The following is a 15369-nucleotide window of genomic DNA, read 5'->3' as shown; positions in this document are numbered from 1 at the left end:
AACGTGCATTTCGTGACAGCAGAAACAGACAGATGTTAAAAGGAGGTTATAAAGTTGCAGATAATGAATGTAACGTTTAAGTAGGGTAATATTAGATAAATGTAGGTGTAGTATCTGCGCTTTCGAATTAATACGGAATTTTGGTTCTACTTCGTCTGTTCGAACACTCTATGAAGCTGAACCTAAGTAGCAAGTGTTTTATAAAATCTAAAATGGTGCACTTTCTTAATATAGACCTCAGCCTGTGCGAGATAGGACCATATGCCAAAAATAAAGAGGCTGTAAAAAAACAAAATTAAGTCTTTGACCTAGATCAAGTCGATGATCAGCCCAACCGCACCGGGCCAGACAGGTTCTGGAAAAAAAACAGCTATAAGTAACCAAAAAAAACTACTTCATGCAAACCAGAGCTAATTGAAACAGTCATTGATGTTACTGCTTAGACAGACCTACTGCTATGGCTGCAGCTACGTCTCATTTAGAGTTAATAACTAGCTGTTCCAGATATATAAAATGATAATCCAGAAGCTTCCATAGTCTATATCCACGTATGCCTCACGATCTATCGGACACGATCAAAATACTAGGCTGATAAAAAGGGCATTTAGCACAAGGAAATCCCGCTATTAGTAGCGGATGAATGAATATGCAGAAATGACCCTGTGATACTGATGAGGGAGGCTCGACAAAGCAAATACCTGGGGAAATTCAACTGTGGATAAAACAGGCTGTAAGCCAAAGGCAGTGGTTGATCTTCGAGGCTGGCGCATTCTTACACTTTCAGAAAAACAGTTCTTTTATATCTTTCAAAACCATGTGTTGGTGCGTCTTCCTTAGCCCAGTACGTACTACAAAACGATATATCGCGCTTTCAACAAGTACGTTAGGCTTGGAAGCCCATGTCCGGCCTTTGATTCGCTATTGTGTTTTTTTACACGTTGGTGAAATTGGGCAGCCCAGGTGCTGCGTTAAACAGACAAAAGAAAACCTTTCCTTCGAAAATACCTGCAGCGAAGTGCAGTGGTTTAAGGACTCAACAAAGAATTTTTCTTAAAATGTGATCTTACTAATCTTAAGTATGAAAAAAATTACTAAGTGTTCGAAAAAAGCTATCTCTACTTAAATATTGGCGCTTATTTGGAAGCACTAGGCTCGTAATGCGTTAGTTTTTATGGATTGCATTTTTAGAGAGCGTCCACTAAAGCGAGGATTAAGTCGTAGAAAATATTTTTCGATTTGATCGTTTTTTCACAGTCCTGTGCTAGTTCATTCTGAATTATGCTTCTTATCATTAAAGATAGCCGAATTCTCTGATTTTCAGGGTCCGTCCGCGTATCAACGTTGGTGAAAGTACTATTCTTGAGTGCGCAGTACGGTGCTGAAAAAAATGCACAGCTTTTGAATAAAGTCGCTGGTTCTTGCTAATATTGGACAAGATGTATATAAATAAAATAAGTGTATTTAAATGTTGGCTTCTGCTACGGAAAAACAATTATTTTTTTAAGGTACTTCAAAAGTATTTAATTGTGTTACTGCCATGTCAAAGACAAGCTACGGTGCCGGGAAATGCAACTTCCCCTAGCTACATAAAATTCAAGCCCATACAGGTATTTTGACGGTCATATGCCGAACCGTTCTGCAAGAGCAGCGTGCTAGTGCATAATGATAAGACCTCGGACATTATCAGTTTTTTTAGTGTTTGTTATCGACTCTTTCAATGAATCTGTTTTGCACAATTCATTTATCATTCAAATTATGTCAATCCTGTCAATATCAATCCTGTACGTTTACCTCGTCTGCTCGTCTCTAATACGGAGTAGTGCCTGATACTGACTGAACAGTTCAAATGATTCGTAATTAATACGTTTGTCATCAGCAGCATGCTATCAATAAGACAACTAATGGAGATCGGCATTTTTGTGGCTTTCTGGAAAATTCTTTTCTAGTGTTAATTAGGTAGGTAATTTTTCTTTCTGCTTTTAAACCGAAATTGCTCATTCAGATAAATGATAATGGAAAATTATTAAAGCATCTACTTACTTTGCTGTCTATTGCCGCTATGATGAGGAAGGCGCGACTGAGCGAGTTTAGCGTAAGATGCCCTCACTTGAGCATTGTACTGCCCAGGAAGCCCATAAAGGCTTCAAAAATTACTACTCTAATAGGCTGTGTATTCTAAATATGTACAGCAGATTTGGATTTGCATAGAATACAATTCATATCATTTGCCTAACATTTTATATATATATATATATATATTACATGCCTAACAAAGGCATCACTTTGGTACAATCACTGAAATTTTTAATCTAACATCATTCATTTAACATCATCAGCTATTAAATCACCTCGTTAGCCAACATCATATTTTGAACCCCTCCTTGGAATTTCGAAGCTGAATCAACACTAATCTCGCCTATCAGGCAAAGTGTATCTGAAGAAATAAAAGATCGTATTCCAAAAGACAGCAAAGGCGTTAATCACGTTCTGTCTTAGTCGTACATAACTGTGCATTTCAGAAGGTGATGCTTATTCAAAATCCCAATGAATTTCAGGTTTGTGTCAGAAAACGATACGTATAAAAATCGTTATAGTTACGTTATAAAACTAGTATACAATGGCTGAATTCGGTTGTTTTTCATCGAGCTCGTTATGCTACATTTACGAGCGATCAATCAATAAGTCTAGATTGGCCTTTAAACGTCTATGTCGTCAAATCTGTATATGCATATATAATTCACATTTCATAAATGAGTATAGACCTATGATCTGTGGTAATTATTTCCCTATGCATTAGTGGTAGGTGGTAAAAGTTGATTGGAGCTCTGAAAGGTATTAAGACAACAATAATTTATTGTTGGAATATAATCATTTCATGTCTGTGTTTCATTAAGAAGGCTAAACACTTCTTGAAACGACCAGATGATCATTATATCGGTTCTACATGCTATGTTATAATGCGGTTTTCTATATACTTAGAGGACACATTAATGGTTTCATGTAATGAGGCTAGTTGCCCACTAACATTAAAAATAATGTGTTCCTTTGTTTTTGGATAAAACTCTGACAATGGCTAGATATGCCAATGGTTTATAATTATGGACTCCCAAAGTCACGTTAAGATGGATCTATATGTTTGGCCAAGAAAAAAGGAAAACAAATGTGAGGTTGGAAAATAAGGGAATGGCAAACAAATGTGATTAGGACAAACCATCTTCAGATATGTTTAGAGAGCCATCAAATATCTAAATTATATTAAACACTTCAAAACTAACTTAAACATATTTACAGTTGCTAGGAGCTTTACACTACAGATGAAAGAGTTAGTCAAATCGAGATTTGTAGATGAAAATTAAATATTATTTTTGGATTATTATTATTTGGATTGCCGATTTTATTAAATCGGCAAAGGCAGATTCTTGTCTAGATTCATTTACAAATCATGGTGGGAAATTCGTTAAGTTTGATTACAAATAGCGCCATTAGACTCCTCCTGGCAGATATTCTAAACCAGCTTGCGACCTAATTTCCAGCAAAAGAAAGATAGAAAATCGCTGTGTAAGGTTTTCCATTTAGCCGAAAGATTTCCCAATCGTTTGATGCGCGTTGTCGTAGTCGTACGCTATCCCTACTTCTAATGTTGCATAAAGCAGAACGGTTTCTAATTTGCGCGGGTTAACTATGGGTACCACATGCAGCTTATTGGTTTCGTTTAGGACCCGAAGTCTCGATGATGAGACTGGGTTTGTATTTCTTGGGAAAGACGCAAATCACCTGGATGAAGTTTCGGCCAGTAACGCAGATCTCCCGACCCGTTTCTGCTGTAAGAGAGTTTTCATTCAAGAAGGTCCCATTTGATTAGAGAAAATTTCATTTTGTCTAGTTGCCGGTATAAAATTAATGAATAACAACACATCAAATGTCACTAATGTATTCGAGCTAACTTACCAATGTCGAGATTGCAAGGTACTGTTATTATCTGTGTTCTTATTAAGTTTGACAGAACTGGTGACAGTAACGAATAATAATGAATGGAACCGATAAAAGCGCGTGATCCTTGAAAGCGCTGAGCTAGAAACAACCGTTTGACAACAACTACGGATTGATGACTTCAGAAAACGAAGTATGTAGTAATGCTGTGTTCATTCATATCTTGAAATTTCGAAATGTTCTCGGAAAGTGAGGCGAGCTTTGTGCAATTTTCAACATCATATCATTTGAAGATCGGGGTAAATCTGTCGAATGAGTCAGGGGTCGCTTATTAGTGGCTTATCGCGAGTAATAGACTTGTATGTTTTAACGCTACTAGCTCTATTTTGACGAGGGATTTCTGGTTTGTTTCAGGTTAGAGAAAAGAAAAAACGGTTTTAATCGTGATCGTGAATCGTAATTTTTTCGCGCGAGTAGTCGTGTCCCTTTGAGACGAATTTTACGAATCCTCAAGTAAGTACAAAGCGATTGTTAAATCCAAATAGGTCTTTTATTACGTTCTGCTCATATGGCGTTTACTTTACAACCGCGATTTACGCAAATAAAACGGTGTGTAGAATTAAAAATACAGAAAACAGTTTGTTTCTGGGACTTTGGGTTTTTCCTTGTCTTTAGCATTATAGTCAATCAGGTGTGATATTACTGCTCATTGGAGAGTACAAGGCATGAATTGTGAGCAATATCTGCTGTGATAATGAAATATCCTTTTCAAAAGTTCCTAAGGAAAAATCGTATCGAAAGAGTAATCATTGTGTTGAATTGATAATCTCGCTCTTTACACTGATATCCATCAAAATGAAGCCAATGCAGATCTAATCGATGTAGTGAGACTATCCTTACCCTTATCTACCATGCGCTTGAGTCGACGTCTCATAAAATCCGTTGTTTAAATTGTTCCGCCTTTCCACAAAATGTTTCCCACAATCGCATCACGTACGAGGCTGTTTTTATCTACCTATTAATAGTAACTTTGCAGCCAATTGCCTGCATCAACGACAGCGACAATAGCATCAACAACAGGGGATACACGTAGTCCCGCAAACCGAGCGGCCACCAACCCAGTAAGCCGGCACCTGGTTACTACGTGCCGGTTGCGCGGATCGGACGCTTCGCATAGAAGCCTCTCGCGCGTTGGCCCTTTCCCTTAGACGCCGCCCTTAGCTTACCGTTTGCCAGCTGACCCTTTACCTCTCTCTCGCGGTCGTCTGCCTCGCCAGCGAAGTAAGGGCCACCGCAGCCGCTGGTTCTCAATTGATGCTATGCCGATCGCAGCGTCGCCAGCGGATATCTTGCCGTGTCCTTGATTGTCTCCTTGTGGCTGCCTTCGCCTGTAACGTCTTGCCTGTTTGCGTCGTTGATCACGCACAGCGAGTCTCTGAGTGTGGCATTCTGCCCAAGTCAGTCCAGTTATTGAAACCAACGGTCTAAGCAGTGCTTCTCATAATTGAACAACAACACTTGCGGAGAAGCCCTCGAAAAACACTTCGAAAATGGCCGGTAACTTCAATTATTTGTCGCCGGAGCTGCAAGCTGAACTTCGCGCAACTGCTAACAAAATCGTCGCCCCTGGCAAGGGCATTCTTGCTGCTGATGAGTCGACAGGCACAATGGGTAAGCGCCTTCAGGCTATCGGCGCTGAGAACACGGAAGATCTTCGTCGCAAATACAGGTTGGTACGAATTTAGATATTATTCGTCTATATAAGACTACACGTACGAATTTATATTATTCCTCTATATAATACTACACGTTCTAGTAGTTCTAATTTATGCTGCGTTCTGCAGGAGTTCAATCAACGATTTCATTTATTGAGGGCGAGGGTCCTCAAATGGGAGAATTTCGTTGGGAATTTTTCGATAACAGGAATATTATGGCAAAAAAAATGTAATCGAAAAGGATTTTATTGGCAACAGCTGGGCCGCAGATCAGAAGGGACGGCGCAGGAACTTTATACCATAGCAACAAAGTGCCTCGAGCGTTAATAGATATCGTTGTTTGATATTGTATCGGTAACTGATTCCCCTTTTCGCAAGTTTATACGAGGTTTCATAGCTTCAATGTCGTTCGAAACTTATAATATCAGTATTTCGTTCGAAACTTGATATAATATCAGTAGTATTTCGTTCGAAACCAGTATTTCGTTCGAAACCAGTATTTCGTTCGAAACCAGTATTTCGTTCGAAACCAGTATTTCGTTCGAAACCAGTATTTCGTTCGAAACCAGTATTTCCTATTCCAAGTCACATTGCACTGTGCGATAACACGGTTACTATTTCGGATCTCCGAAGGTTACGATGTCTGTTTAAAACTAAATAAAAACTAGTGCCGAATTTCTACTACGGTTCATAACGTGCTTTGTCTCACTGTCAGTAGCCGCAATGAAAGGTTCTAGCCGGGCCGAGTACCTTCTTGGGCCGGCGGCAGCGATTTCATAGCGTGCTCGTTCAATTAATTCTGAATTGCTTGGTTATCGTTCGACGTAAATTTATGTAAGCATAAATTTGCCGATTGTCTAGTGTCAGTAACGGGGCCTTATGCTATTCTGTGATAGCTCTAAGATCATGCTAGCCATAACCATTGCGTTTAATGGACAAAAACAAGTCTCTACGTCATAGCTGTGCGTAAATCCATCGATTGCGCTGTAGGCCTGGTTGGCTAAAACGCAACTGTCCTCGCTTATCAAATTATTGCACTCGACTTCTTTACTATTGGCACATGGCGCTGCTTCTTTCCCCCTTAGCTTTTCAGAAAACTCGGTAAGAATCATATAGCGACGTAGCGATGCACCGGAGCCCATCGCCAACGGTGAACGTACTTTTTCCGCGCCCAACAGTAACATCAGTTGCAAATGGCTATCAAATGGGCAATGACCGACCATGTAGTAGCTTGTAATAAGAGAAAAGGTATCATGGTTTTACCTATTATAGTTTTACTAATAACCAAAAAAAGGTAGTGAACAGCGAATTAGAAGATTTTGTTGGTGACCTGCTTCATTGCCATTACCATCTAACATTCCTAAGGCCACCTGGACCTTCGCATCCACAGACATTTTTTTTTAACAAGCAAGAGTTAATACGAGGATACCTATAATTTATTACCGAAGTTAGATTGTGTTGATCTTCAAGCGATTTGGTAACAGCGATCGTTCACACCAGCAACAAAATAAATACCGAAATATAATAGTTGACCCGTACAACAACGTTGGGTTTGTTTCATAGCAATTTAAATGGAGGTGGAGAATAGGTACCGCCCTTGAGTATGAGTACGAGATGACGGCCTTCCAAGACTGTACATCACCATGTAGCTGTCGTTTGCATCCTTCACGCGTATTTGCAGAAGGCCAGGTGAGACTAGCTCTCTGGTCGCTATACAAATAACTAGATCGTAGATCGCAGTAGAGATCGCACGGTATACCAATAGGCTGACGGACTGCAATTTAGAAGCCTTTTTAACAAAAGGAGGCCTCTACTGTGTTTACACCGGTTACCAGTACACGGTATAGTGCAAAGGTCTAAAGACATAAGATACTGAAGGTTGTTAACAACAGCAATAACAATACCTGTACAGTAGTTGTATCAGGATTAACAGGAGCAATGATGTGTAATAGTTGTATTAGGATTAACAGGCGCAATGATGTACAAAGTTGTATCAGGATTAACAGGAGCAATGATAGTTGTATGTACACTTGGGAGATAGTTCTACTTACTTCAGTGATGTGTGTGGGTGGGGATAACATGTTGAGGAGGACTCTTGTGGGTTACTTTTTTAATTACTTTTTTAATTTTTTTGTAAATTACAGACAGCTACTGTTTACCTCGGACAAGTTGATGGACTCATGCATCTCTGGAGTGATCCTCTTCCACGAGACTCTCTATCAGAAGGCCGACGATGGAACACCCTTCGTGAAGATCCTTCAGGACCGCGGAATTATTCCTGGAATTAAGGTTTTATTTGGGTTTTTTTCATTATAAAATAAAGTCAAGAACTCAGTCGGGTCAATACATGAATGCTAAATATAATGGGAACAATTTTAAGGCCTTTTGTTGCTGGTATTTTTCATTTCGTCGTTCCGTTGCTTGTGGCTGGTATCTTTCATTTCGTCCTTTCGGTGCTCTTATAGGTTGACACTGGTGTTGTACCGTTGATGGGCACTAACGAAGAAACCACCACTCAAGGACTTGACGACCTCAGCAAGCGCTGCGCTCAGTACTACAAAGACGGTTGCCGCTTCGCCAAATGGAGATGTGTGCTCCGCATCCGCAAAGATGCCCCCACGCCGCTCGCTATTCTCGAGAATGCCAACGTTCTCGCCAGGTACGCCACAAGTTTTGTGCAGTCAAGCTAAGATTGCTCCGTGGCTCTTCGCTGCGCAAAGGGTTAAAACCAAAATGTGTTTCCTGTAGGTATTGTACATACACTACTACATACAGCAAGAAGAAAGAGTTAGAAAGAATAGCTTTATCCTAGTGGTAGATTTACGAATCGAATAATCTTTTCCATGTGCATTTATCAGGTTAGGGCGTTTACCAATGGATCTTGTTCACGCAGGTATGCGACGGAATGCCAGAAGAACGGCATTGTGCCAATTGTCGAACCCGAGATCCTTCCCGACGGCGATCACAACCTCGTAACCTGCCAAAAGGTTACCGAGAAAGTTCTGGCTGCAGTTTACAAGGCTCTCAACGATCACAATGTCTTCCTTGAGGGCACTCTGCTCAAGCCGAATATGTGCACCCCAGGCCAGTCCTGCGCGGAGAAGAGTGGACCAATTGACATTGCCAAAGCCACCGTCACGGCTTTGCAGCGCACTGTGCCAGCTGCTGTTCCTGGCATCGTATTCCTCTCCGGCGGCCAGTCCGAAGAAGAAGCGTCGGTTAACCTTGACGCTATGAACAAACTGCAAGGGAAGAAGCCTTGGGCGTTGTCTTTCTCGTACGGCCGCGCTCTCCAGGCATCCGCCATCAAGGCATGGGGCGGAAAAGACGAAAACATCAAGGCCGGCCAGGACGAGTTCCTTAAGCGTGCGAAGGCGAACTCGGATGCTAGCCTTGGGAAATATGAAGGCGGCGTCAAGGGTGCTGCCGCTGAGGATACCCTCTTTGTCAAGAACCACCAATACTAAATCGCGTAGAGCTTGAGAATAATTATTCATGCCATAATGAACGCATACAGTAATTAAAAAAAAGCGATTTCTGCGAGATCAGAAAGAAACACGCAGGTCTTTTATGGCAACGGGAAAGCCATATGAGGAACACGCAGGTCTTTTATGGCAACGGGAAAGCCATATGAGGCACACGGTCGAGTAACCGGATTGAGATACGCGATATACGAAATAATCTTATTATATTAGAAACGCCGCGACTGCACCAAAAATCAAATATTTAAGTTTTAATAAACGATATTGCTCCATCGTGGTGGAATGACAAGCAAAATAATAAACCATTCATTATGATCTTACGGATTGATTAACACTTGTTAATTATTTTGATAAGTCTCCGGGATCCGTTGTGGTGTGGTATATAGGAATAAATAGTTATTGTATCAGTAAAAAAGTCTGTATTGACGAATTGAAGACGTGTCGAAGAATCATGGGAGTCCTTACCTAGAGAAAGACTCGTATCGATTCATTCAAACATATACGACTATAGAAAGAAATAGGGTCATGACAAAGCAACTAATAGGGTCATGACAAAGCAACTAGTCTGTTTTCGATGATAATTTTGCTGATAGCATAGTTCTAACATAGGGATACGATGTGTTGTCACGCAACACGAACATATATATGTATTCCATCAACAAGACAAAGATGAGACATCCAGTGTGGGCCGATATCAAAGATGAGACAAGACATCAATAAAGATAACGGATAAAGATAACGGGTTAAAGCAAAGCGTTTTTTCAATTCCGTAAGCTAGATTTGATTTAATGATAACAAACATGAGACAAGACATCGATAAATTTGATGATTTAATAATAGAATTTATAAACAAAAATGAGACAAGAGATTATAAACAAAAATGCGAGACATCGATAAATTTGATTTAATGATAGAATTTATAAACAAAAATGAGACAACAGATCAATAAAAATAACGATGAGACAAGACATCAATAAAGATAATGGGCTAAAGCAAAGCGTTCTTTGACTTCCATAAGCTAGATTTGATTTGGTGATAGAATTTAATAGAAACGATTAAAGGCCTAGGTTGCAATAGTAACAACAACTATTGACTTGTTGTGTGGAAGGGAGAATTATTGTGGGGAAGAACCAGCGTAGCTTCATAATAACCTAGCTTCATCCAGAAGCTAGAGAATTCCTATGCATGAAGATTTATGTGGACGTTACTTTTGAAAAATTGAAGTATATAAATGGTACCGATTTAGAAAAGACGTACTTTATCATGTGGTAGGGCTGTTTGTTAAAAATGTGCTTTTTAATTTTTTCGCTTGCTTTGTTATTTCTTTAAGACATAAGCACTGTTAAAAATGTGCTTCCTTTTATTTAATCTTGCAAAACGAAAGGACGGAACAGCCGGTCTTGGCGGCAATTTCCATGTCTATTGTTGCTATACACAGTTGGTGTGCGGTATTTATAATAATAGAGCTATAATCATACCTCTCTAATGATGGTCAATCATCCTGCTTTCAATAATAAACTTTTGATCTCACAGCGACAAAGTTTAATCAAAGCTAATAATCGTATCATAGGAACGACGTGTTGTAACATCGTCTTTTTTTTGTTTAAAAAATTTTGTTAACAAAGAATTTATTTTCAGTGAGTTCCAAGAATCTTTTTTTTTGAAACCAAAAAAAAGTTTTACTATATAACGTACGTTTTCCATTTATCCATGTATCTTAAAATTCAATTCGGTTCTATTAATCGGGGTAAATTAGATCATAACTAATTAAAGTGATGGGTGGTTGCCGACCAATAGCCGCGAAATATTTTCAACTTTCGGTCAGTTTTGAACCCATTTGCAGACCCACGGAACCGGCCTCAACGAATAAATCTTAAAACTCTACGAAGGGCATAATACTCTAATAAAAGTATGATAAATTCATAATCTTACACTGTAGAATAGGCACAGTGTATATGTATATAACGAGATACGATCGTATGTATGTGCCTAGAATTTCGGCAACGGTTCAAACATTTTTCTTGACTTCTATAGGTGTATAAACTTGGCGACAAGACGTTTAAAACAGAGTTTTTTTTTTTTTTTTTAACGCAAAATAAAGAAAAAACTAAATCTATAAAATGTAACATAAACTAAGGGGGACACGACCTTATAATCCCAATAGCACTTGATAATTGTAAACTACCCATATGTGAGAGCTGCGTAGATCACGGTCAAAGCCAGTATTTGACGAATTAGTTCTAGAAAAATATTCTGTTGTTTATATTTTAAGAAAAAAAGAACATTAGCAAACACTGCTAGAGGTTAAGACTGTATAGTCATGGCAAATTTTTCGGCTATTTTAAGTACTTTTTAAGATTCGACCATTCTTCTCGACTTAGATGAGCTCAATTGTACAAGCTACATATTTTTTATGCTGTACGCGTATGATGTAACCAACAGATTTTGCTCAACTATTTTTTGTTAGGTTAACTTCATTGATGTAAGAAGATCAAACTTTACAACAAGGAAGATGTTTCTGTCATTCAAACAGCCCACCAATGTCCCTCGGGCTCCCTAAATTGTGTTTTAATTGCACATAATATCGATATAATATTCAGCAATGAGAAATAATATAAAATCTATCATGTCTATGATTTGGGTATCGTAAAATACTACAATAAAATTTTGAATAGAATACTATCATCAATTAGAAACTTTTTGTAAGTGAGCCATTGTACTTTTATATAATATCTCGTGGATTTTTTATTTTGGTTGCGGGCTCACTTCGTCTGTATTAATGCACTTACATAAAAATAATTTCAACTTAAAAACGGACCATATTTGAATAGAAAGTTGTAGATGATCAATCTGTAAGATTAGAAGACTGTCAGAGAATAAAAACGAAGATATGAAAAGCGTATGACGGGAAAAGTCAAATTAAATGATGAAAACATGGCCAGGGTAGACCCTTCAGGGAAGTTCGAAACACATCGAAAACAAGTTGACTTATAGTGCGGAACGCTACTATCAGGACCCTCTTGCAATTATCCACATGGGACAAGTGAGTGAATTTGAAACGCGGTATCTTTCTACAAAAAGACTCCATATTTGTTCAATTTACTCGACAGCAATCTAATTATCCGAGCATAGACCACTCCGTGTTCAATACGCTTCAGAAATTGCAGAGGTTAGTGCTGTTTATAAATAATACTTCGACTGGTCGACGGCAGACGTTTTTCGAATTAGTTCCCCTCCCACCAGGAGGAAATTCAAATTAATCGAAACGCAACTTAGCATAGATTGATTACTATTTTTATTTTTCTAGCTATGTAGCAGTGTTCCGAACACATTTATCAGTTGGTTTTAGAATCTCGTTGTCCTTAAAAGCCGCTTGTGCCTTAGGTGTTAAGATGTCCCAAAAAAAATATCAAATCCTCGTTGGCTTGGCGCGCTCCCTCTCCACCAATGATCAGAATACACCAGGTTTTTCAGTACACACTACACAACATATATACAATATGCGTGCAAATGCTAAGACCATTTCCGAGCTATATACTGGGCCCGACATTTTAGTGGTTGGTTGCAAGTGCTTATAGTAAACATATTATAGACGTCAAAATTAGAAATGTAGTTTTTTCTCGGAAAAATCTCCTCTTATGACTTGAGATCATGGTCTACATCAACTCGCGTATGTACCAATACCACCCAATAGTGCTATGTGGAACCTATTTGATATTCATGTATATAGTTTTTTGCGCATTTGTGACGTGTACCAAACAGAAGTAGCCGATCGTTTATTATGTATATTTTATCTGATCAATTATGGTGGCTTTGTTTTTGATGAAAGATGGTGCTGGTTCGGAATATGTTTGCTTATAGTTAGTCTATTAAAGCAGTCTCTAAATTCGATGTTTGCCGTAATTAATTTTTTGGAAAACTGACCGTCAGTTACAACGTTATGCTGGTACCACTCTGCAATTGTGAACGAATTTGATTAAAAAAAAAATAAAGAAAAAAAAATAAGTATTCGTCGTTGCTTTATAAACTAGACATTGCACTTCTCTCGTTGGCGTCATTGTCACATAGGGGCAGGGCATAAGTGAACGTTGAATTGTTAATTATGCCGTTTCCAAGTTAGGTGGGGGTTTTTCGTTTGCAATTTTCTATTGTTTGAATAAAGACAGTGTTGTCTCTGCGGCAATCTGTTGATTTTTATGACCTTGTTACTCTTGGAATAAAAACAAGTAACGCTTATCATCATCACCATGAACAGCAAAACCTTCAGGTGGAAGACACATAATTATTTCTGATGAACATGGAAAGCAATGAACTTGTCAACACTGAAACATGATCCAGGCGTAAACGTCGCTTTTCTTATTGATTTTATTATTATTATTATTATTGCCGGTACTCAATGGCACAGAACGTTGAGTGAAACCAAAAACAAAGATAGTTCTTTATAAGCGAACTAACCTGATAATCGCCCTTATACTTCAGGTGGAGAGATTGTCGAAAGGCGGCCCCTATGGGCAAGCTTTGTAGACTTTGTGTTTGCCTTTATCGAGGGTGTGCAGATGTTCTTCAGGTAAGAAACTCCCATGCATATTTTTCACTATACATTTAATATAAATAAAAGAGGGTATCTTTTGACACCTTTTAGATAACTGTACATACGTATAAATCTTCAAAGATCCTTCAAATCTGGGAGCACGCGCTACTATACTGAGTCTGCGTTTCGCGACGTGCGTGCTTTTATTGGCTCAGTGTTTGATGTAATTCAAAATCAATGGTACAATACGTAACTGCAATAGAAAAAGAAGCTCTTTCCACGAATCATTGCACATATCGCTAGCAGATGAACCAGAGTACCTAAAGTACATGTTGTTTGTATGACTTACATATTGCAATACACCTACTGCAGCATTATCCTTAGTTCGGCAAGGTTGGCTCTGTGGGCTTCACATACGAATTAACCCATGCTAGTGCGATCAGATTAGTAAGTTGGCCGTTCGCCTTGTGTTCACTAGTAACACTATGAAATCGATCTTACTTCATCGCGCAATATGCGCATGGCCTGCGGGAAGTTCAGCCGATGTTTCTCCGTAGTTCTTAACGAAGTTGAAGAACTCCTCGGTCGACCTAAGCTCTTCACCCAGAATGCAGTCCGCAAACTTGTCCCTGAACTTCTGTCGCGTATAGGTCTTTAGCAGTCGCACCACACATGTGCGGCTCCTCTGGGGTATATCTTTATTTACTGGCTATTGTTCTTGCACGTTTCCCCTCCACAATCCACTTCTTCGATATGTTACCATCAAGTCCGGGGCTCTCCGCTCCATCCACCCTGCACTAGATGGCTTTCATGAGATCGCGTCCGTCCCACAATGTTGTCACTACATTGCAACGTCCCGATTATAATCTGGTTTCCGGTCGGGTAATACTGGCTCTGTCGAGCTTTACATTACGCCATAAGTTTCCAAAAAGTATTTGTTGTAATATCTAGTACCCATGCGAGGTGTGTAATATACAATGCTAGACTTCTATAGCAAAATGACTCCGTATACGTCTCGTTTCCTTTTATCCATAGGTCTATAAGTGGCTTCCGTGATTGCATGCTCTAACACGATCTTCTTTGACTGTCGATTTTTCAGGTCCCTTTTCGGCTTCACTGCCAGTACAAGATCGCCGCAGGGTGGTCCTACTATGGGCGGACCGCGTAGGCCTGACCGACCTGGTTATCCTAGGCGGAGGATCGCTGGCCTAGCCGCTGACGGAGGTCCCGGCGCACCACCTTGTATGCCGGGCGGATGAAGTTAAAGCGACCGACTCGTAAGAGCCATTCTGAATCATAAGCGCTAAATTCTGGCAGACAAATCTAATATTTCTAAAGTCAGCTCTGTAGTTAATATTAAGCCAAAATTTCGAATAAGGTTTTTTTTAATGATTCACTTGAATGAGAAGCAGTATGGGGTCTGCTGGGACTGTGACCGCTTGATTCGTAATGGCTAGTCGAAGTCGGAATTTTCAATGAAAGGCCGAGATGATGGAAAGGTGTAAACCCCAAAGTGGGCCGCCTTCACCTGATGTGGCCTCTACAGAAATGCTACCGTTTATACAAAAAGAAGTTTCAAATAAATAAAACGTGTTATGCCTTTCTAAAATGGATTTTCAGAGCATACGGTTAATTCTTCGTAGGTTGTTGTTTCTACATGTAAATATACCTTGAATTGAAAACTGCTGTCCTCTTTTTTTCTAAATTAGCA

At 39.3% G+C, this 15369-nt stretch overlaps 1 protein-coding gene and 1 long non-coding RNA gene across 2 annotated transcripts; both read left to right on the top strand.

Moving 5' to 3' along the window:
* Window positions 1-5329: 5329 nt before the first annotated feature.
* On the top strand, window positions 5330-9459 carry Ald1 (fructose-bisphosphate aldolase). The gene is made up of 4 exons (XM_022841718.2): window positions 5330-5659; window positions 7790-7934; window positions 8111-8304; window positions 8539-9459. Exons 1-4 carry the CDS (start codon window positions 5481-5483, stop codon window positions 9110-9112), a joined length of 1092 nt encoding a protein of 363 aa, XP_022697453.1. The 5' UTR covers window positions 5330-5480; the 3' UTR covers window positions 9113-9459.
* Window positions 9460-12607: 3148 nt separating this feature from the next.
* LOC147752845 (uncharacterized) lies at window positions 12608-15271 on the top strand. Its single transcript, XR_015312976.1, has 3 exons — window positions 12608-12797; window positions 13607-13694; window positions 14758-15271. It is a non-coding gene; the product is annotated as an uncharacterized LOC147752845 (long non-coding RNA).
* Window positions 15272-15369: the final 98 nt, after the last annotated feature.

This window comes from Varroa jacobsoni, unplaced genomic scaffold (assembly GCF_002532875.2).
Source record: "Varroa jacobsoni isolate VJ856 unplaced genomic scaffold, vjacob_1.0 scaffold_945, whole genome shotgun sequence".
Classification (NCBI taxonomy): Eukaryota; Metazoa; Arthropoda; class Arachnida; order Mesostigmata; family Varroidae; genus Varroa; species Varroa jacobsoni.
This window is presented reverse-complemented; position numbering and strand designations above follow the sequence as displayed.

Coding starts and splice junctions, on each gene's coding strand:
- Ald1 (XM_022841718.2), top strand. CDS start 5,481: ATGGCCGGTAACTTCAATTATTTGTCGCCGGAGCTGCAAGCTGAACTT. Junction 7,935..8,110: donor GAATTATTCCTGGAATTAAG/GTTTTATTTGGG, acceptor GTGCTCTTATAG/GTTGACACTGGTGTTGTACC. Junction 8,305..8,538: donor AATGCCAACGTTCTCGCCAG/GTACGCCACAAG, acceptor TTGTTCACGCAG/GTATGCGACGGAATGCCAGA.